This window comes from Protopterus annectens, chromosome 7.part0 (genome assembly GCF_019279795.1).
Source record: "Protopterus annectens isolate FY-2018-M chromosome 7.part0, PAN1.0, whole genome shotgun sequence".
Lineage (NCBI taxonomy): Eukaryota > Metazoa > Chordata > Ceratodontiformes > Protopteridae > Protopterus > Protopterus annectens.
In genome coordinates this window covers 1,954,185,811-1,954,207,444 of record NC_056739.1, presented here as the reverse complement: position 1 = coordinate 1,954,207,444, position 21,634 = coordinate 1,954,185,811, and the positions used below count along the sequence as shown (strand labels likewise).

The 21,634-nt window shown below is 42.4% G+C and overlaps 1 protein-coding gene across 5 annotated transcripts in view; it reads left to right on the top strand.

Moving 5' to 3' along the window:
- The window catches only part of PDCD7 (programmed cell death 7), a 333,527-nt gene that overhangs the window by 137,469 nt on the left and 174,424 nt on the right, over positions 1-21,634 (top strand). For all 5 annotated transcript variants that reach the window (XM_044078376.1, XM_044078374.1, XM_044078372.1 and 2 more), the window contains exon 5: positions 3,710-3,797. In XM_044078376.1, coding sequence (XP_043934311.1) covers positions 3,710-3,797 — 88 coding nt within the window. The remainder of the gene's footprint in view (positions 1-3,709; positions 3,798-21,634) is intronic.

The following is a 21,634-nucleotide window of genomic DNA, read 5'->3' as shown; positions in this document are numbered from 1 at the left end:
CCCTCATGGCGGTGCAGCCATTCCTCATCTTCCATCAGGACAGGGTTTCCCTTCGTACCAACCCTTCCTTTATGCCTAAAGTGGTATCTAGGGTAGCCTTAAACCAGGCCATACACCTTCCTACCTTTTACCCTAACCCTCAAAACAAAGGGGAAAGGCTGCTACATTCTTTAGACATCCATAGGCAGCTACGTTATTACTTGGACAGAACCAAATCCTTCAGAAAAACAGATCAACTCCTCATTTCCTATGCTGTGGGGGGGGTCAAGGGAAACCTGTTACCAAACAGACCATTTCCAAGTGGATTGGTCACTGCATACGCTTTTGTTATTCCTATCATGGAAAGCTTGTCCCTACTGGTATCAGACCTCACTCCACTAGGGCCACAGCCACCTCTACAGCCTTCCTCAGAGGAGTGCCTACTAAAGATATCTTGGAGGCAGCCACTTGGAGTTCTGTACATACCTTCACAAAACACTACCATCTGCCTTTATACTCCAGAACAAGAGCAGGCTTTGCCACTGCAGTTTTGCAGGGCATTCTAGCTCAACCCAGTTCCATAGCACCTACCACCCTATGCATAGCTTTGGGATTCTACCCATATGTGATTACTGCAGCTGTAATGCACGATGAACATAGTACAGTTTTGTACCTACCATAAATGTAGATGTTCGAGGGCTATTACAGCTGCAGTACAGGTTTCCCACCCTCCTTCCCCACTTGGTAAGACCTTGGGGTCTGAATACCTCTTCATACCTGCTGACTGGGTTATCCTGCTATGTTTTATTTGCTTACTTTTGTGGATTAGATTTATTTATGTATTGCCTTCCTTTTGGGGGCACCTGACATCTGGGGCAAGAAAGACTGAAGAAGATGGCGTCGGCTGTGTCTTATATACTCTAGCCTTCCTGACGTCAGAAGAGTACGCGACAACAACCGACGCCGGACCAAGACTTTGGAATTTGGCCGACCGAGGGACCGCCTGACGGCTGAAAACCCATATGTGATTACTGCAGCTGTAATAGCCCTCGAACATCTACATTTATGGTAGGTACAAAACTGTACTTTTTGGTTACAGTGTAACAAATCCTTCCTTGGGTAAATGCATTTTATTCCCCTCGGACTGTGGCTGACGGCAGAACCAATTTTAAGAGACCTTAGTATCTGCATACATAACATCCCCACCGCCACCACACAAGCACACACTCAAGGCTTTTAACTCTGGAGTGTTTGTAGTTACAAGAAAAAACAGGCCTTGGAGACTCATCTTGACTTTATCAAGAATAAACAAATTTCTGGTGTTCAAAAGTATAAATTACATACATGCATGTATTAAATTGACATTGCTCTTCCCTGTAATATTTTCATGTTCTTTCTCCCAAACATTACTACTGGTACAGTGAACATTCATTGTTTTGCCATGTATTTTGCTTTACTAGGATTACAGAATGTTCCTTTGGTTATAGGATAAATCAAAACATTTTCAGTTTATCGCCTTTTTCTTTGGTCTGCTCACTGTTCCCAAAGCATTTACAACATGTTTAGCCCCATTCTTTCCCTGTCTTTGACTACAGTGCATTCTCTGTTACCTTTATTTAAAACCGCTGCCTTATACTTGAGCTCCAGGAACAGCTGAAAAACCTGCTGAGTTATATAATCCAATGCTTCATCAGACTGGAGAGCTCCTTTAACCTGCAGAAATTGAGTTTCTTCCGCCTTGATGCTATCATGGACACACACAGTTGCAAAGGGCAACTCAGGGGAACAAGAGTCATTGTTGTTAGTGTCTTCTTGTCTGCACCAGCATTCATTTAAGAAGGTAATCCTCAGTTTAGAGCTCTGCTTAAAATGAACCCAGGGTGCCCATCATCAAACCCGAAGGATCCCAGATTTTGTAGAGGAATGGCTGCAACCAGGTCTGGTGCATCCAAGAAGTGTAAGCTCTTGGGCAGTTTGAGCAAAAAAAGACTAGAAAATGCACAATTGCAGAAGAAAGAACTTTAGATCTTCAGGTTACAACTATATGACCTCCGTCTTTTCTCAGACAGCACCACAGTTCCCACCATGTGGGTGAGGGACATAGTTCTCCATCCTTTTTTGCTCAAGTCAGTTGCAAGTAAAAAAATAAATATATATATACATACATATATATATATATATATATATATATATATATACATATATATATGTATATATATATATATATATATATATATATATATATATATATATATATATATATATATATATATATACATACCTATATACTATATATATATATATATATATATATATATTTATATACCTACCTATATAATATATATATATATATATATATATATATATATATATATATATATATATATATATAGATATATATATATACACACATATATATATATATATATATATATATATATATATATATATATATATATATATATATATATATATATATATATATATATTATGATGTGACACTAAGTCGGGAACAATTTTTAAATGTACTCTAGTTCACTTCAAAAGGTATAGACTAATTTTGAATCCGCATGCATTTTCTGAACAACAGGAAGTATGAAAATCTAATGTCATTGACTGCTTGTAATAAATTAGTTAATTGCTGGCAAATCACAGTCTTTCTGAGGGACAGAATAAAAATGAGAGGCAAAGTCAGTGTTTTGCAAATTGTTGGTTGTTGACAACTATGGTAGGCATCTGCTTATATCAGCTCTGCATGCTGCACCCGTAATGAACTGGGACTCTGCATAAACTTGGAAGATCTGGCTGTACGGCCTTATTACACATTGTCAGCCCAGAAAGTACTGGCAGTCCTGCTTAACGAGTCTGTGTTTAATCTCTGTTTACAGACTGGATCCAAGAGTGTTCCTTGGTCACCATAATAAACTTCCATAATAAACAGGGCTGCTGATCTTCCTTTCTAATTAAGTGAGAAGCTCAACACGGCGAGAGGATCTTGAGCTGCTCTTCTTGTGAGTTGAGCTTGAATCAGGTGAAGTGGCTTGAGCACCTCTTACACATGCCTGTAGCTGCTTCCTGTGTGAGATGTATGTGTACCAAGCACTGCCCACTTGGAGATGCCAAGGCAGGAAAGGGCAAGCAGCTGTACATTGATGGATTTCTTTCGGAGCCCTGATATCTTTTTAGTAATGTTAACTGCATAACCGCTCAAGTTTGTGGGTGAGAAGCTTTCCCTTTACCATAAAGATTTGATAATTTCAGATTGGTATAAAGAGGTGTGGTGCAGCATTTAACATTTTGAGTGATGCAGTAGCCTGTATGTTTATTATAATCAGTCATGAGTTAAGGGTGTTTATAAGCTATGAACTTCTGAGGGCACACTGGAAAAAATTGTCTATGGATATCTGAAGATCACACAGGATAAGCTGGACCTGTTGCCTGCAATAAAAAAAAGTCTTGTGTGCCACAGTTTACTGCCATTAACTCACACATGACTTAGATTGGTGGTAGTACTTGTTTGTTTGGACCACTAGGGAAGGACCTCTCAGTGTAAGTTCTCATCCTTTTAACAGTTTAGTTCATCTTTCTATACTTGCTCTAATTTTACTCTTCCTTTCTCTGTGTTTTGACTTTCAGCCTATTTACAATAGAAACGTCAGGAATTGACAACTGCTTTTTTAATGGTGATGCTCTAGCTGTGATCTGTCCATTTCTTTCTTTTCTTTAACAGATGATTTGCCCCCATTGCACCCTCTTCAGCCTTTCAGACAGTATTACTTACAAGCCAGTGATTCTCTTCCTGCACTTGTCCAAATCAGGTAAGAGCAGATGAAACCATGAACAAACCATTTGTGGTAATTTGTAATTTAATTTAGGATCATGTGTGTGTGTGTGTGTGTGTGTGTGTGTGTGTGTGTGTGTGTGTGTGTGTGTGTTTGTTTTAATTTGAAGATGTATTTAGATTACATCTGGTATTTTTATTTCTGTGTTCTTTGAATCCTTAACGTGCATTTAATTTTCTTGATTGATCTGCATTGGTGGAACATGTTGGAAAATGCAAACATGATCACCTCCATTCAAAGGGGTGGTACCACCTGCAGACAAGTTGAGTGTTTGATTTTTCTGTAATGGACAGCATCACTTCTGAAATGTCTGTGTTCAAAAGTCTGGAAAATGTTATCTAATACTGAGGATGTTACCTGATGATTCCCATGGTTGGGCTCCTTCTTTGTAAGAGCTGCGTTTCTGCAACTTTTCAGGAAGTTCCCATACCGGTTGACATGCGTGCTGTTACACTGATGTTCATTATGTCATTTACTGCCTGTATAAGTATAGTTATTCACATGCTGGCCAGTTCATTTCTGCTGCTTACACAGTTCAGATTTCAGTTCTGCTGCTGTCAGTGAATTTTTATTTTATATAGGTTTATTTAGCAAATAGGTGAAATGGACCATAGGTGTCCATTTTCAGTAATGAAATAGCTACAGTAAACGTTAAGCGGATAACGTGCAGTAGAGAAAATATGGCATCAGAATAGAAGGGAGCTGTGTAGTGTACAGTGCATTCAAAGAATGATTGTAGGCAAACTTCTTTCCTTACCTTTTCTGTTTGTGAAGTTAGTGTGTGTTGGACCTTTCTGATTGCTCTAGTTGCTATTCAAGGCAGCTACCAGGAAAAAGCTACAACAAGCCTGCAGGCCCCTGTATCATCTGGGACAACACTATTGATCACGAAAGAGCCTGTGGCCTGCTTTTCATCTAGCGGTTGGTGCTACTGTTTTGCTTCTGGTGAGAAAAGAAGCATTGTATCCCAGAAGCATGAAGCTGGGGTGAGATAAGCACTGGTAGTAGCCAAACCAGTAGCCAGTCAGGCAAAGCTTCTCTTTTCACCATTCTTGACAAAGCTGATTCTTTCTTTTCAGTAAGTACTGCTTGATTAGCTGCTGTCTAACCTAACTTTAGAATATTCCCCTAAGTACTTCATCCATAAATCGCCAGGGTGTACTTATCAGTTTCCCCTCAAGTGTTTGGCAGTGCCGTGTATAGACGCAGATGCCATGAGTTGACATTTTTTATTTATCCTTGAAGTTTCACCAGTAACCTAGTTGCACACAGAGCAGTGATGAGCACTGTCCCCAGAGTTACAAACTAGATACTCCTGACTTTAATTTATATTCTCACTGCAACTATCTAAGCAATAAAAAAGGTAGGCCTGTTGCTATGAAATTTCCCACTATCTCAATTACCAGCATGGTAGATATGGGCATCCTGAGCCAATGTAGAAATTACCTTTTTTACTGACAACCAGCTAATTCACAAACAAATTGCTATGGTATATGAGAGAGATTTATACAGTGTCACTGGAGGCAAAGCTCTTGCATAAAAGCACTCATAATGTCAGTAAGGTTGTCATTAGTACATGCACAGCACCCATCTTACACATTTCAAAGCAGACACATAGACCCACATATACTGAGGTACTTAAATGTAACCTTCCTAAACCCCAAAGACCTCCTAGATGAAGTATACCTCAGCAGTCCCAAATGCAGTCTTTGAACACAACACCCACATCAACACATACCACATCTCAGGGAGCCTCTATTTCTAAACACATAAGGCAAGCAACCAGACAATCCAACATTCTGGTCATTGGAGACTCCATTGTGAGATACACTGATGTCATCCTCACCAGGATGAGTAAGGAGAAAGTCACGGTCAGTTGCTTAACAGGGCTAGGATCTTTCACGTTATGCACTCAGGTCAGTGGACCACAGTTACCAGTCTGACTATGTTGTAGTCCCATGAGGGTATAAATGACCTGAGACATACCTCCCTAGACTATACAAAGAGAGAGACATCATGGAGCTTTTGGAACATGTATCCCAGGATGGTATGAGCCTAGCAACGAGCAGCATTTTACTTTCTCCAGGGATGATGCTACAGTAGGAACAAATAACTGACTTAAATAACTAGCTTGGTTTCTGGTGTTATTCTGAGGGGGTGCAGTATTTGTCCGCATGGAAAGAGAAGATCAACAGACTATGACTAAAACTAAATGCCAAGAAATTAATAATAGTATCCTTTGGGAAGTCCTCCATCCCCGGTAGCTGTCATATTGACAAACACATCCCTTCGAGCTGACCCAGTAGTTGGGGACTTGGGAACCTGGGGGGGCACACACAGATAGTAATCTAGCCTTTGATCATCACGTGTCTACAGTGGTGAGGAAATCATTCTGTGCTGCACAACTTATAAACAAAGGTATGGCATTTAATTCCAAGGAAGTCATTGTTCCACTGTATTAGGTCTGATGAATGCTGATCATTGAGTACAATGCATCCTTTGATATGTACCTAACCAGGCATATCCAACAACTGGAACGTCCACAGAGGTTCCGCAGTAAAAGAAAATAGGGCCCAAGTAATATGTCCTGTGCAGGCTGCCTCAAGGCCCTATCCCTGTATTCTGTCTCCTACAGGCTTTTGAGGGAAGATCTATGCCTGGCATACAGGGCATTGTCAGAACCCACTCTGATGGGCCTCCTGCATATCCACAAAACAAACAGAAGTAGAATTACCCATCCTAAAGACTTAAAACTTGCCTGTGATGTAAATAGGATAGAACCTGTTGGAGAGATGGGTATGTATCCCAGAGACTACCCTGTCTATGACACAGGCTCCCCATCCATATGAAGCAGAGTTCCTCCCTAAACCAATTAAAGTGTAATTTGGACAACTGGATGGGGAAACTGGAAATTCATCCCTGGTTTGGCACCTATGTCTCTAATGCAAACAGGTAACCTGTAAATAGTGATCTCCCATGCCCATGCTTACACATCATTACTCATCAGAGATTTGGGATGCATGGCTAGGCTTAAAAAGGCCCTTGTGGTCGTTAGCCTAGTAAACACCTATGAACAGACAAAGCTGCTTCTGCACCTCCCCCCTCTAGGGTTTTGAATATTAGCTGAAACATCATTTTCCCCAGTAGTGACTTTTTAGGCAATGCCAAACAGAAAAACATGGGAAATCAAAACCAAGAAAATGTAAAGGTGTTACTGAATGCTTGGAGTTAAGAGTCTTCACTCCTTACAAGCCCTCCTCACCCTAGAGAATGCTGATGTCTTTGCAGTCACTGAGAGATGGTATAAAGCCACTGACAACACATTGGCAGTACAACCTATAATGCCTTACACACATTTAGACCAGCCACTACACAGATGGGGACTAAAGGTGGAGGTGTGTCTATTTACTTCAAAAATAAATATATCTCAAGGCTGGTCAAACAGTACAATGTACTTGAGCTTCTCCATGTTCAAATCACCATAGGCAGAATTCTGTGCAACTTCTTTGCAAGCTGTAGGTCCCCCTCTATGACCCAGGAAGCCTATAGCATGTGGTTAAATTTGTTGGAATGCTCACCATCCAGTCCAATACCATATTCATGGGTGAATTTAATATTAACTCGGAATCATATAAGAAACCAAACATGCAGGCATAGATTTCTGGATTTTGTAAACACAAAACTCCCTGGACCAGATTGTCGATACACTGATCAGGGTTGCAAAGATACTGGATCTGGTCCTCCCTAATGTGGAAGAGTGCTGTGGTAAGGTCAAACCACAATATGGCCTCCATTGCAGTAAAGTAAAACCTGGAGCCCCAGCTAACCCTGGAATGTTCAGTAACTACTCTAAGGCTAACTTCCTACTATTAAGTGATAACCTGGCAAAATTTCAAGCCCCCGTAAACCCTGAGAACACTGCTGCATATGTGGAACTCTTCATAGAAAACCGTATAAGGTCATATTGATAGCTGTAGAAAGGCAGCTGTACCCACCAGAAAAAAGTACAAAGCTAATTCAAAAAACAAGCCACACTGGAATCACAGCATTAGTTGGCTGTAAAACAGAAGGAAGAAAATCATGGCAAGCTGGAGGAGATGCATCACCCAGCATGATAAAAGCACTCTCATCAAAGTAAACAAGTCTGAGGACAAAAATCTACCAAAGCCAAATATGAAGTAAATTTGGCCATCCTGGCCAAGGACAACCACAAGGCATTTGTTAGCTGTATCTGCAACCTCGAAGGCCATACACATTTGTGTGACAAGCTCATTGTTAAGGGAGACACCTGTATTGAGCAAGAAGATAGAGCAAACCTACTGGCCCATAAATTTATCTGTACCTTTACCCCTCTCTCCCCTCAACCTTCCTTCAGGAAATAGCATCAAATGTATAACTCTCCTTACTGTCACTAGGGAACAGATTCTCAGTGCTCTCTCCAAAGCCAAAAACACTGCATCAGTGGGCCCAGACAGTATCCTAAGTAGCATGAAGCATGACCTACCAGACTGCCTGGAATTGCTGTTTAACTGTAACCTCAAAACAGGCTTCATGCTTCTTGGAGAACAGCAACAGTCATCCCTCTGCACAAAGGTGGGCCATTTACTGACCCTGGAAACTATAGACCCATAAGTCTCACTAGTTTTGTATGCAAAGCCATGGAAGAAATTGTCATGGAAATGATCATTAATGACATAGAAAACCTCCAGGCACTGGACCCAACCCGATTTGGTTTTATCAAGGGCCAGTCATGCCAGTTCAACCTGATGGACTTCTTTGAGAAGGTCACCAGAGCAGTGGGTTAGGACAAGACTGTTCCCACTGCCTGCCTTGACCTAGCCAAGGCATCTGACACAATACCACAGTCAGGCATAGTTGACAAACAAGAGGTTAAGTATAAACCCTTATGTCACCTTGTGGATAGTCAGCTGACTCGCATACAGGGCCCAGGAAGTTAGAATTGAGGAATCCACTTCTGCAAAGAGACTAGTCACAAGCAGAGTCCTCAGAGATTGGTCCTGGGACTGCTCCTTTTTTAACATTTACTTCTCTGAAGTAAAGGCTAATGTCAAGGGTCTCTGGCTGATTAAATTTGTAGATTATTGTAAATTAGCAGCAGTCCTAGAATCCCTAACTGACGGACATGTCCTCCAGGAATGGCTGACACAGACATATAACTGGTGTCAGAACCATGTACTAAAACTAAATGCCAAGAAATGCATAATAGTATCCTTCTAGAAGTCATCCACCTCATTAATTCTTATTTCCTAAGAGCTGACCCGGTTAAGGACTTGGGGACACAAACAGTAATCTAGCTTTTGACCATCAAGTATCAGAGTAGTGAGGAAATCATTTTGTGTTGTACAACTTGAACAAAGGTATGGCATCTAGGTCCAAGGAGGTCATTGTTCCACAATATTTGACATTCATCAGACCTTTCGTTGAGTACAGTGCCCCCTTTGATATGTACCTAACTAGGCACATCCAACAACTGGAACGTCCACAGAGGTTCCTTACTAAAAGAATACAGGGAGCAAGTAACATGTCCTTTGTAGACTGTCTCCAGGCCCTTTCTGTGTTTTCTGTTTCCTACGGGCTGTTTAGGGGAGATCTGTTCTTGGTATTCAGGGCATCGTCAAATCTCACCTTTATGGACTTATTGCATATCTTAAAAGCAACCAGCACCAGATTTACCTATTCTAAAGACTTAAACATAGCCTATGTATCCCAGAGATTACTCCTCTGGAACAGGCTCCCCATCCATGTGAAGCAAAGTTCTGCTCTAACCCAATTCAAGTGTAACTTGGACAATTGGATGGGGAACAATAAATTCATCCCTTGTTTGGCACCTTTGTCTATAATGGACACAGGCAGTCTGTAAGTTGTTCATCTCCCAGGCCCCTGCTTGTAAATGTTTCATCTCCCAAGCCCCTACTTACACCTATCAACAGTACCAGAACTTATCAGAGATGTGGGATGCATGGCTAGACTTAAAAAGGTCCTTGTGGTTGTTGGCCTAGTACACACCTATGAACCTGTAACATTTGACATAAAGTATGTACAAAAGTACTCCAGAAGGAAGTCCTGCAGGATAATACAGACAGTGTATTAAGTTTAAAACTGTTGCAAATCCAGTAGATGTTTATTCACCCTGGTACTTGCAAGTTTACTTTTCTACATTTGATGCCTTAAGGTTATCTAGTGGGCATGTGTCCTAATGGTTAACATGGCTTAAAAAGCTGTCGTGACCCTGGCACTGTGACACTGAAGGGACAAATACCATGCTTTTCTCATTACTCCCAAAATGTTAACTGTGGAAAGCGCTTTTGTGGGGGCCATTAAAAGGGTTTATCTCACATAACCAGTAACAAACATTTCCAGTAATAGACTTCACAAGGAGAGACCTTTAGAAGGTAGCCCCCATTGTAGAATTTCTAGTGTCAAATTTGATGTTGGACTTGACCGTCCTGCCCATGTAGGTGATGAGCTTCTCTTCATAAGTGATTACTAGGCTAATGACAGAGTAGCTTTTATAAGCCTAGCCAATAATACACAGGATATAACAGTATTATATCTTACTACACCATCCCATATCCAGGGAGTTGTCAGGTTAGTGTGTCTTTGGGTTTTGGAGCAGTGAGTCATTTTACATACTGCCTCTGTCCATAAGGAACACGGACAGTACCCTGGGAATGAATTTACTGTTCTCCATCCATTTATCCAAATTCTTTTTGAAGAGAGTGAGAGGCGGGCTTTGTTTTATGAAGATGGGAAGTATACTCCATAGACGAGGTAGCCTTTGGGATACGAATATGTCTCTCCAGTAAGTTCAGTTATACTGACAAATAAGGTTCAGGTCTGTGGAACATGTAACCCTTGTATAATTTTACTTGCAAAGATGTAACATTTTCATCAAGGCTGGACCTGAGAATGGCCTAGTAGGTTAGGCACAAGTCGCCTCTCAATAAACGATATAAGGTGGAGTAAAGGCATATAGGGCATGTAGTCAGACTGCACAAGGCACTTGTCTTGCACTTTATTTTATTTATTTATTATTTTAGTGAAAAACCTCTGGGGCTGCTCCAGTTGGTGTGTCTGGTTAGGTACATGCAGAAGGGAGCATTGTGCTCTATTATGTGCCTGAGGAGGGCCGATTACAGTGGCACTATGACGTCATTTAATCTTGATGCCATACCTTTACTTCTAAGTTGAGCCACACAGGGTTTCCTCACTACCATTGCTACCTGGTGGTGAAAGTTTAGGTTGCTATCTGTGTTCTAGGTTCCTCACCAATGGGTCTACTTTTAGAGATGTGCTATCAGTTTTATTTGCAAGATTATCTGATTTACCAAAGGGTATGATTATGCATTTTTTAGCATTTGGTTTCAGACCATGGTTTTCGCACCAGTCGTTTTGTCATTTATAGGCCTGTTTATAGGATATCAATATTGTTTGGGGATTAATTGATTGCTCCTGGTTTGCAGTCATCAAACTTGGTGAGCCAGAGGTCCCCAACATTGGCTTTCACTTCAGAGAAGTGTATACCAAACAAGAGGGGTACAAACACTAAACCCTGTGGGACCCTTCTAGTAACAGATTTCTTATCGGAGGTGGATTCACCTATCTGGACAACATGTCCTGTCACTGAGCCAGTTTGCTATCCATCTGATGATGTAGGGGTTTTTGCCTCAGTAAGTTTATCTATGATCACTGAGTGGGGAATTGTGTTGAAAGCTTTGACCAGATCTAGATAAGTTGTGTGTACAGTTTTGCCATCATCCGTGGCCCTGGTTATTTTCTTGAAGTCCAACAGATTGAGCAGGCAAGACCTTCCTTTAACAAAGCAAATATGGTCTGGTCCAGTGTTTGGAGAGTTTCTGTATCATTATTTATCAGGTCCATGATAATTCTGTCCATGGCCTTGTGCAGAGGAATGACTGTTGTAGTCTTCCATTCCTCTGGAAGGGATAAAGCCTATCCAGAGGCTGTGGTTAGAGGGGTTCTAGTGGCCCTGATGGATTATGTTTTAAGCTATTTAAGAAACATCCTGAAATGTTGTCTGGAACCATGGAGGGTCTGTTTTTGGCTTTAGCAAGTGCAGGAAGGACCTGTCCTCTTGTAATGACCAGTAGAGGGATGGTTGTGGGTATTTCTTTGGATATGTGGTAGGAGGTGATCAAGGAGGTTAAACTGAACTTGTTGGCCAGCAGGTATGCTATAGTTTCAGGCTGGGTGTAAGTGTTGCCATTCGTGATTAACTCTGCACATTGCTGAGCATTTTCCCCTGAGGTTACGATCATAATTAAAAAAAAAAAAAAAAAAAAAGCCTAATGTTTATCTTTCACCTGGGATGCTATCTTTGCCTTAAAGTTTGCTTTGCCAGATTTGACCAGCTCTCTAATTTGTTTTTACAGGATAGTGTCTTGCACTGTTTTGTCTGTTCCTTCTTTGCTTTGGAGAGGATTTTTTCCTTTTGTTGACTAGCCTATTTATGCTAAGGGTCCACCGAGGTGGTTTATTTTTGACAGTAATCATAGGTTTAAGTCTCGCAGGTACTGCCTCCTCTATGCAGCTATGAATGTGGTTGTACAGTGCTTTTGTGTACAGATCAGAGTAGGCCTCACTGTTATCTAGATTCAGAGGGGTTTAGAAATTTAATAAGCTGTCACTTAGTTGTGGGGTAATTGGCCTTAACAGGTTTGGAGTTTGGGGGTTCTAGATTAGTTTTAATACTAAAAGAGATCATTTTGTGGTCAGATCTTACTAGAGAATAGTTAATGCATGGGAGGGATCAGCATCCCACTGTATTTGTGTGAGTACAAAGTCTAGGATATTTGTACCTTTGGTTGAGGAGCTAGCTTGTTGCTCCATGGTGTTTGCATTGAATTTGAAAAAACTCTGAGCAATTGAATTATGGGTCATATAAGTCTCCCAGTTAATGAAGGAGTAGTTGAAGTCCCCCATAAATGTGGTGTTAGGCTGAATGTTAAGAGATTTCAGTAGGTTTAGGTAGGAGGTGTGGTTTTCCAGACTCATGTTAGGGGATTTGTAGCTAGCAAGGATATGGCTGGGGGTCAAACCTATGGTGCAGCTCAAGCGAATTGTTTTGTTGGACAAGTCTAGCAGTGTACATGTCCTTTATGAACACCGAGATACATTCTCCCTTTGTATTATCTTAAGCTGAAGGGTATCGAAATGTATGAAAGGCATTGTAGCCTTGGATTGCTGGAATGCTATCCATGGTTCTGAACCATGTTTCCGTGACTGCACATATGTCTGTGTTCTACAGGGTGAGGACTGCCTTCATGTAGTGGAGTTTTTTATTTAAACTCCTGGCATTGAGCAACAGTACCTTTAGGTAGTCATGAGTGGTTTTTGTTATGTTGAAGGGCTTAACATTTTGGCATGGCCTAAGAAAGGCACTATGGGGATAGAGTTTTTTGCCAGTATCAAAGCCAAGCTGTGACAAGTGCAAACCATCATTGTTTGTCAGTCATATCTCCCCATGCTGACAGGTATTTGAGCTCCTTTTTGTGACACCAGAAAGCAAGCCACTTGTTGAAGTCCATTATTTTTTGCTGGTACTGTGGCATCATCATTGGTAAAGGTAGGATGCTACTCAAGGCTAGAGTCATAACCATGTGGCACGCAAAGAGCTCCATCATGTCTCTCTCCATGTAGTCCAGTGAAGTACACCTTTTGTCATTTACACCCACATAGACTATGACCATGTCATACTGGTACCTGTCATTTAAAGACCTAAGTGCATGCTTGATCTGTTGGATCCTGGCTCCAGAGAGAGAGCTCAGTGTGATCTACTCCTTGCTTAGCCTGATAAAGGAAACATCAGTATGTCTTGCAATGGAATCCCCAGAAACTAGAATGTTTGACTGTGTATTGTCTTATGAGCTTGGAAGTGGGGCTACTATGATTTTCAGAGTTCTGTGTTGTGTGAGGTGCTGTCTTTTTTGAAAGTGTGCGTGGCCACTGAGAAATGCTTTTAGGAAGTCGTGGAGGTTTGGGTAGATTACGTACTCTGCAAATGTGGGTCTTTGTTTTGTTTCTTAGTGTTGGTAGTGAATGTTTTGGGTGCAATACTGGTTTGCATTTTTCATGTGTGTATGTGAGAGCTTTGCCTCCAATGACTGTGTATCTACATGTCTCAAACACTGTGTTTGTATGTTCTAAAATTAAACTGTCATCAGTGAATATGAGGCAGTTACTGCACTCCCTCATGTTGCCAGTATCCACCAGACCATAAACAGAGATGACAGGGAAGCACCTATCCATTATACCAGATCCTTAGTAGATGGTAAGGAGTAGGGTATAGTCACTTAAAGGAGTAAGTGAGAGTGTCTAGTAGTATACTATTAGATGACCTGCAGTGGTGCTGCCCTCTGCACAAACTGGGCACCTCCTCAAGCAGCTATGAACAGTAGAAGACTGTGGAGAGCATTTCCTATAGAGGATTTTTAAACTAGCACAGTTTGCTTATTATACAAGACATGAGTAACTGCGTTTGCGCATCACGCAAATGTGAGGCTTTTATACCAGCAAGATTAAAAACATTTACACAATTAAACTGTCAGGCCAATCAGGCAAACGCACAGTAAGCCTTCCACCAACAGTTCCCAGCTCAGATGAGATGAATCAGTCCTCTGTTCCCATCTAAATGCAGAACAAAAATACTCTCAATGTAAAATGAACTGGTTTTTGAGCACAAGTGCAGTAACTAATGCTTTGCAACAAAAGGCAGAATTCCTACAGTGTCAGAAATTCTTGGAAATAATTTCCAAACCCTAAGAAAAGTTCCCAAATACAGAATCTAGGAAAACTTTTACAAACACATGAAACACTTTATTTATTTATTTATTTATTTATTATTTATTTTTTTATTCAGTAGAACTTTGACAATTTCAGCACAGTATTAGGGGAGGTTAGGAAACATCAGAATACTGTTAAAAAATGATCTAAGAGCAGTACAGTAACAAACAGATGGCATAACAAGTGTAGGCTGAAAAACAGTGATACATTCAATCAAATCAGTAAATGTAGCACAGAAGTGTTAAACACCACTGAGATAGAGGAACTGCAAAAAATAAATAAATAAACAAACTTATAACAGCTTTATGGGGCCACAGATGGTTTTAGGTGAACCCAAGGACTTGTAGTCACAGGTGTCCAAGCCAGGCAACAGGCAAGAACTTTGGTCTACAGCTTTACTTCACCCCAGTGGAAGGTAACATTTTTCTCCACTGTACTAGTAGACAAGAACCATGGGAGATGTCTTGACTAACATTGTGGGTTCATGTTCCAGTGCCACCTGGCTCCCAGCCGATTTGTTGGAGGACATGGGTGATGATCTTGGACCTTGGAAGAAGTCCTTTTGAGTTGTCCAGCTACAAGGCTGGAAGAACTCTGGGCATAGAACTTCCATCCCTGGACCTCCCACAGCTCAGGATGGCTGGGTGGCCCTAGTAAAGTGGGACCTGTCATGTTTCTGTGTGCCAGTGTCTTTGGGTAAAGCATCTGTTTGCATCTAGTATTCCAGATATGAGGTCAGTACATTTTGAATCCAGTATCTGGTCTAGCACAGGCCTGTCTTCTTGTGCTCCCTTCAGTTGGCATCTGATTCTTGAATGTATTGATTACACACACTTCCCTTGCATTAACAGTGAGTGAACTTGTACTTGATTTTAATAGGGGCATGTGACTCCTCCTACATGGTGTCTGAGGATCTGGAATACACTGATGTTCTTCATAGTATTCACTGTTAAAGTCCTCACTTTTTGGGATATCCAGCTTGCAGGTAGTCTGCAGGCAGCCTGTCCTCCAGAGCACTATCATCTCCAGTGGATGGGCCAGCACCTTCCTGCAAGCATGAGAGTGTCAGTTATGTAAACAGCGAGTTGTCCAGTGTCATGTTCATATATTTCTTGCTGTCCACTTGTCTGGTATCTGACAATCTGGAATACATTGATGACCTTCACAGTATTCACTGTTGCAGTCCTCACCTTTTGGGATATCCAACTTGCTGGTGCCATGCAGGCAGCCCGTACTCCAGAGCACTACCTACCTCCAGTGTTCCAGCCAGCACCTTCCTGCATAGACATGAGTGTCAGTTATGTAAACAGTGAGTTGTCCAGTCTCCTGTTCATATCTGTCTTGCTGCACAATTGGCATATGTTATACACTTCCTGCAGCACTTGTAGCCTAAGGAGTCTGATAAGTACACCGTAGCGGCCTTCATGTTGTTATCTTAGTTTAGTGATTGTTTACTTTTTTAACTAATGTGTGATTCAGAATATAGATGTGAGGAAATTTCTGTAAAAGTCCACAACTGCATATCTTCTGAGAAACTGATTCTATGCGAAGACTTTTGTTGCAAGTGCCTGTTTTGCCTCAACCCAGAGCATGTTGTGGACTCCAGTCTACACTGTGCATTATTTACCCAGAACTTAATCAGGCCTTATCTGTTTCTTCAGGAATTTGCTTTTAAAAAAGGGCATGTGCCTGATTTTGGGCCACCATAGCATTATTTCTGATGTTGTCAGTCTTCACTCAGTCCTTGACAGTGGGTTCGGTTCTGAACCTTGGAACAAAGACGGCCATTTACTTCAGCTTGCGCTCTCCAAACTCTCGAGCCAGGCTCTGCCCATAATTCTTCTACTGTTAGGACTATCCAGTACCATCGTTGGTACTCTTTCCTCTCTCTCTCTCTCTCGCTTTACTGGTTTACGGTATTCTCGCATACCATTGTTGGTATTTTCTAGCCAAAAAAGGGAGGGGGGGGAGGCTTTCTTTCTTTCTATTGTATTTCTCTCACTGTCTTCTGTAGTGTGTTTGCTGACAATCACTTCCGGTTGTTATGGCCGAACAACAGGAAAAGCTTTCTCTTTCTTAACCCACTAAAGGCACCTTTAGGTTTGAGGTGTAAAAAAAATGTGAAGGCAAAATGCCAAACTCAGATGGGTATACCCTGTGTGTGTACTGCCTTGAAAAAATACATGTACAGGAAAACTGTGCAGTTGTTCACGGGTTTTCAACCTGAATCCTAACAGAAAGAAAGAAATTAATTTTGAAAGGACTCTTTAAATCTGGATTTGATTAGGCCGTTTCCGGGTCCAGGACCGAAACTAGCACTTTATCATCATCTTCACCTGCTTCAAAGAAAAGGCTTTCTTCAGTTCCAAGGTCCTCGTAACCATTAAGGAAAATACCAAAAATGTCCTCAGTACAGAAGAGTTCATAGGCACCAGATAATCTGACTGGAACTACTTGTAAACTGGCTTCTGAGCCGACAGCTTCTTCTTCGGCACCTACTGAGACATTGGTACAGAAGCAGTTAGGGCTGCCTCCCCTCCTAAGACTGTCCTATTTCCCGTCTGTGGACCCATTTAAAGATGCTCCTTTTGTGGAAGTGAGACCCTCTAAATCTCCTTCCACTGCATCTGTTAGGTCTACTAAGAGTCTCTCAGAGACAGACATCATGAAGACTGGTGGATCAGCTGCTGGTGGCGAGAGGATTATCCTCTGTTCTGAGCCACACCGGCATTGGACGTGTTCATCCTATGACACCCGCATACCCTCCTTCTCCAACTCTTGCTGAGCCTTTGGAGCCCTTGATCCTGACTCTCCCAGCTCCGACTGTTTCTGTTCTGGTAGCATCTTCGTCTCTGGTTCTGAGAACTGCCTTGAGTACCTTCGAGCTTTCGGTACCAGAGACCTCCCGGGGTTTAGACTCTCTGGTCAGGTCCGAGATGCATGGTAACTTTTTGGCTGCTTCGGAATCGTCCATGTCTCCCAGCATCTCTGCCTTTGTAGTGTTGACCCAGGCTCCTCGGTGCGGGGTGTGATCCCGGTTTCGAAGGAGTCTATTTCAGTTCCAGGCTCCCATCCCTCTCTGGGGGAGGGGGTAGCCTTCCAGATTATGGAGAAGGCATTGTCTGTTGGAGACTCTCAGTCATTGCCATCCCTGTTGGGACAAACTTCTGTATCTCCTCGACCTGAGCTACCCTCAGTCTCATCCCTAGGACAGAGGGCACAAACGTCTCAGGTAACACCTACTGTAGTAGTCTTCTCTTCAGATACCTCCCCAGATCATCCCTTTGAGGAAGTCCCTGTGAAAAGAAAGTGCAAGCGGAAGCACTTAGTCTCTCGAAGAGTCTTTCACTGAAGATACTGATTTTTTTGAAGGGGAAGGTTCCCCCAGGTCACCCCCTGATGATGATGCTTCTTTCGGGGACATCCTAGAACTCCTGAAACAGAGGGGTGGCTGGTCTGCCTCCCAACTTCCTCTGAGAAATCCGTATACCTGGAGGCTTTTCTTGTCCAACCCTCTACTTCTTAGATCTCTCCGCCCACTGACAATCTCAGTAAACTGATCACTCAGCGGGCGTGGAAGATGCCCAACGCCATAGAGCCAATCAGTAAGAGACCTAATTGAGTATTATCAACCCCTAAGGAGGAACTGCATTGGGCCAAAGTAATTACCACTGACGCCATGGTGGTAGCGGCAACCACCAGAAAGGAACTTGCTGAGGAAAGTCCTACTATCCGTCCTCCTAACAAGGACTCTAGGACTTTGGATAGATTTGGGAAGTGCATTTATGCTTCATCAACCTTTGCTCCAAGGTCCTTGAATTATATGGCACACTTTACAAAACTACAGAGGGATCTGATCAAGGAGCTTTCAGATACCCTCAAAGAAGCAGTGGCTAAAGGGGTACAAGATGGTTACTTCTGAGCTTGCAACCCTAGAAACAATTTCTAACTCGTCCACAAGGCTAGCTGCCCATGCAGTTGAAGTAATGACTAGAGCAGCGGATTCAGGCATAGCCTTTAGAAGGCATTTCTGGATGTGCTTGTGTGACTTGGCAGAGCCATTTAAAGCGTCATTCGTCAACACTCCATTTGATGGATCCTTCCCTGTTTAGTCCCAAGGTAAAAGATACTCTAGCCAGATGTGAAAAGGATGACAAGACCCTTTCTGCCGTTGGCATACATTTCTCCACCCCTCCGAGACCATACTCTAGGAACCAGAGGAGTGGGAGACTATGGTTTAAAAAAATCCAAAGGGCCTTTGCAGGATTCACGATTCAAAGACTTCTCCTGGGGCAGAGGGCGAAGCAATGGAAGATGCCGCCCTAGAGGCAGAAGTGGTTTGCAAAACCAGGGGTCCAGAGAGACCTTCTCTGGGGCTTCCTACCAGCACCCCTGAATGGGTGCCCAATTGTCCATCTCTGGAGACAGTCGGGGGGACAGCTTTCTCTGCACCAGTCTGCCTGGCAAATGTTAACAGACAAATGGGTGCAAGGAAATATATCCAGAAGTTACCTAATTTCTGTATCACATCCTCCAAAACCCCAGAAGAAAACTCCCAGACATACCACCCAGTCTCAGGGAAGCAGCAGTTCTAGAAATTCAAAAACTGCTAAGCAAGAGTGTCCTCCAAAACGTCCCACCAGACCAGAAAGGATCCGGGTTTTGCTCAAGATTCTTTCTTTTACTGCCCAAGAAAACAGGGGACTGGAGACCCATCTTGGATCTCGGACAATTCAACAAGGCAGTTCAACAAACCAAATTCCAGATGTTCACAGTTCAGTTGATATTTCCATTCCTGGAAAAAGGTGAGTGGATGTGCTGTATCCACCTCCAAGATGCTTAGCATATAAAAATGTAAAAGAGCTCCAGGAGGTTTTTGCACTTCTGGCTGGGACCCAGTCATTTCCAATTCCGAGCACTGTCCTTTGGACTCACCACAGCTCCCACGGTGTTTACCAAATGCATGGTAGTGGTAGCAGCTCATATAAGACTGCAAGGGTTTTGAGTATTTCCATATCTCAATGACTGGCTCCTCACCGCTGCCAGCAAGCGTCAATAAGAATGGGCAAGAAGTTATACCATACATCTCTAGGAATGACTATAAACTTCGAAAAGTCCACACTTCAACCCACTCAACATCTGGATTTCATTGGAGCTCACTTAGACACTGTCTCGGGAATTGCATTTCTCCCTCCAGAAAGGCAACAATGTGTAAGATCCCAGGTCAGTCAATTACTACACAACGACAAGGTTCCAGCAAAATTAGATGTTCTTCGTGTTTCACTGTTGCAGTCATCACATTTGGGTTATCTGCTTGCAGTAGTCCTCAGTCAGCCTGATTAACAAAGTTTTGCGTTCTACGTCAGTTGCTGTCTCCTCTTCTGTGACGTTAGGTTGTCAGGGGTATAAAACATGCTGCCGACGTCATTACATCAGTCTTTTTTGCCGTGCAATGCCTGAAGCAGAAGCAGTTCGCTGAAATTTTCGTTTTCAAGTTTTAGAACCGAAGTCTTCAACTAAAGGCTAACTACCCCATTGGGGAAACTTTTTCTTGCTCTAAACCAGTGTCAGTCAAAGTAAATAATTGCATTTCTTGTGGAAAGAAAATACCTCAAAGATTTTCATTCATACTGTGTTCCTTGCTTAGGTCCTGACCATGACGTACCTCACTGTCAGTTTTGTGCCTTATATAAACCACGAACTATTCGTTGTCAGTATATTTTCGCTTCTAAATATTTTGGTGCTCGGTTTAATTATCCCGATATGTCTTCAGTAAGCCGACATTCTGAAAAAACGCAAAGATAAAGACAGAGACAGGCCGCCGAGGCACTGGTACTCAGTGAGGCACTTTCGCAGCCCCTGATACCCGCTACTTCAGATTCGCAGGCCTCTACTGAGACCCATTCAGAGTCAGGTATGCCGCGGTATGCTTCAACTGTGGAACCTGCGGATGTCTCTACCTTGGATGGGTCCGGAGCCGCCGTGCAGGCACTGGCTTCTGAGGGTGTATTCAGGCCTACGGACTTGCATATTAAACCGACGCCATCTTTTTCTTCAAGGCCTAAAACTTGAACCATGCCTAGTAAACTGACGCCCAGACCGCATGGTCAAGCCTCTATGCCTAAAAAACAAAGGATAAGAATGACTGAAGACCTTATTACTTTATTCAGGGGAAGCCAACCTTCCCCCTCTGAGACCTAGGACTGAGTTTGCTTATGATACTTCTGACCAGGATTCTGAAATTTCTGTTTCCTCTGATGACCAGGATTTACCCTTATCTACCTATGAGGATTCTGATGCAGAGGACTCTATTCCCTCTGCTTCCCCCCAGAGAATTTCTCTTTTGGTGAAACCTTGCATACTCTCACGGAGCATTTTCGTTGGGAAAGTCAGGATTTCTCTTGATTCTAAAAAAAAGGCTTAGGGATTTCTTACTCCTGCCCCAGCACAGGCCTTTAGGTATACCTCCTGTACTGGACATTGTTGATGATGCCTTTTCGGAATCTAGCATGGCCCCTGACTTTTCACCTCCTGCTCCCAGAAAACCTGATAGATATTACAGGGTTCCTGACTCTCACAAGTTCCTTTTCAAAAGTCCTACTGCGGATCCTGAAACCATTTCACAGGGACCTAAGGGCATTAAAGCTACTACTGCCAAAAATCATACCCCCTCTGACAGAGACTCCAGGGCACTGAGTAGATGGGGTAAGAAGGTATACACTTCTGCAACTTTGGCCATTAGGGCCTTGAATTGCCAGTTTCATATGTTTAAAGTATCAGTTGCATATTATTGGATTGCTTAAACAGAAAATTATGTTGATTCCTGATTGTGCAGAAAGTAAGAATTTACAGGATTTAATGCATTCTGCTGAACAAGTTGGTAAACATGTTGCAGTGTAGTTTTGATTCACTAGAGGCATCTTGCAGGGCTGCTGTAACTGGGTCTGTACTTAGAAGGCATACTTGGCTTAAGGCGCAATCCTTGCCAG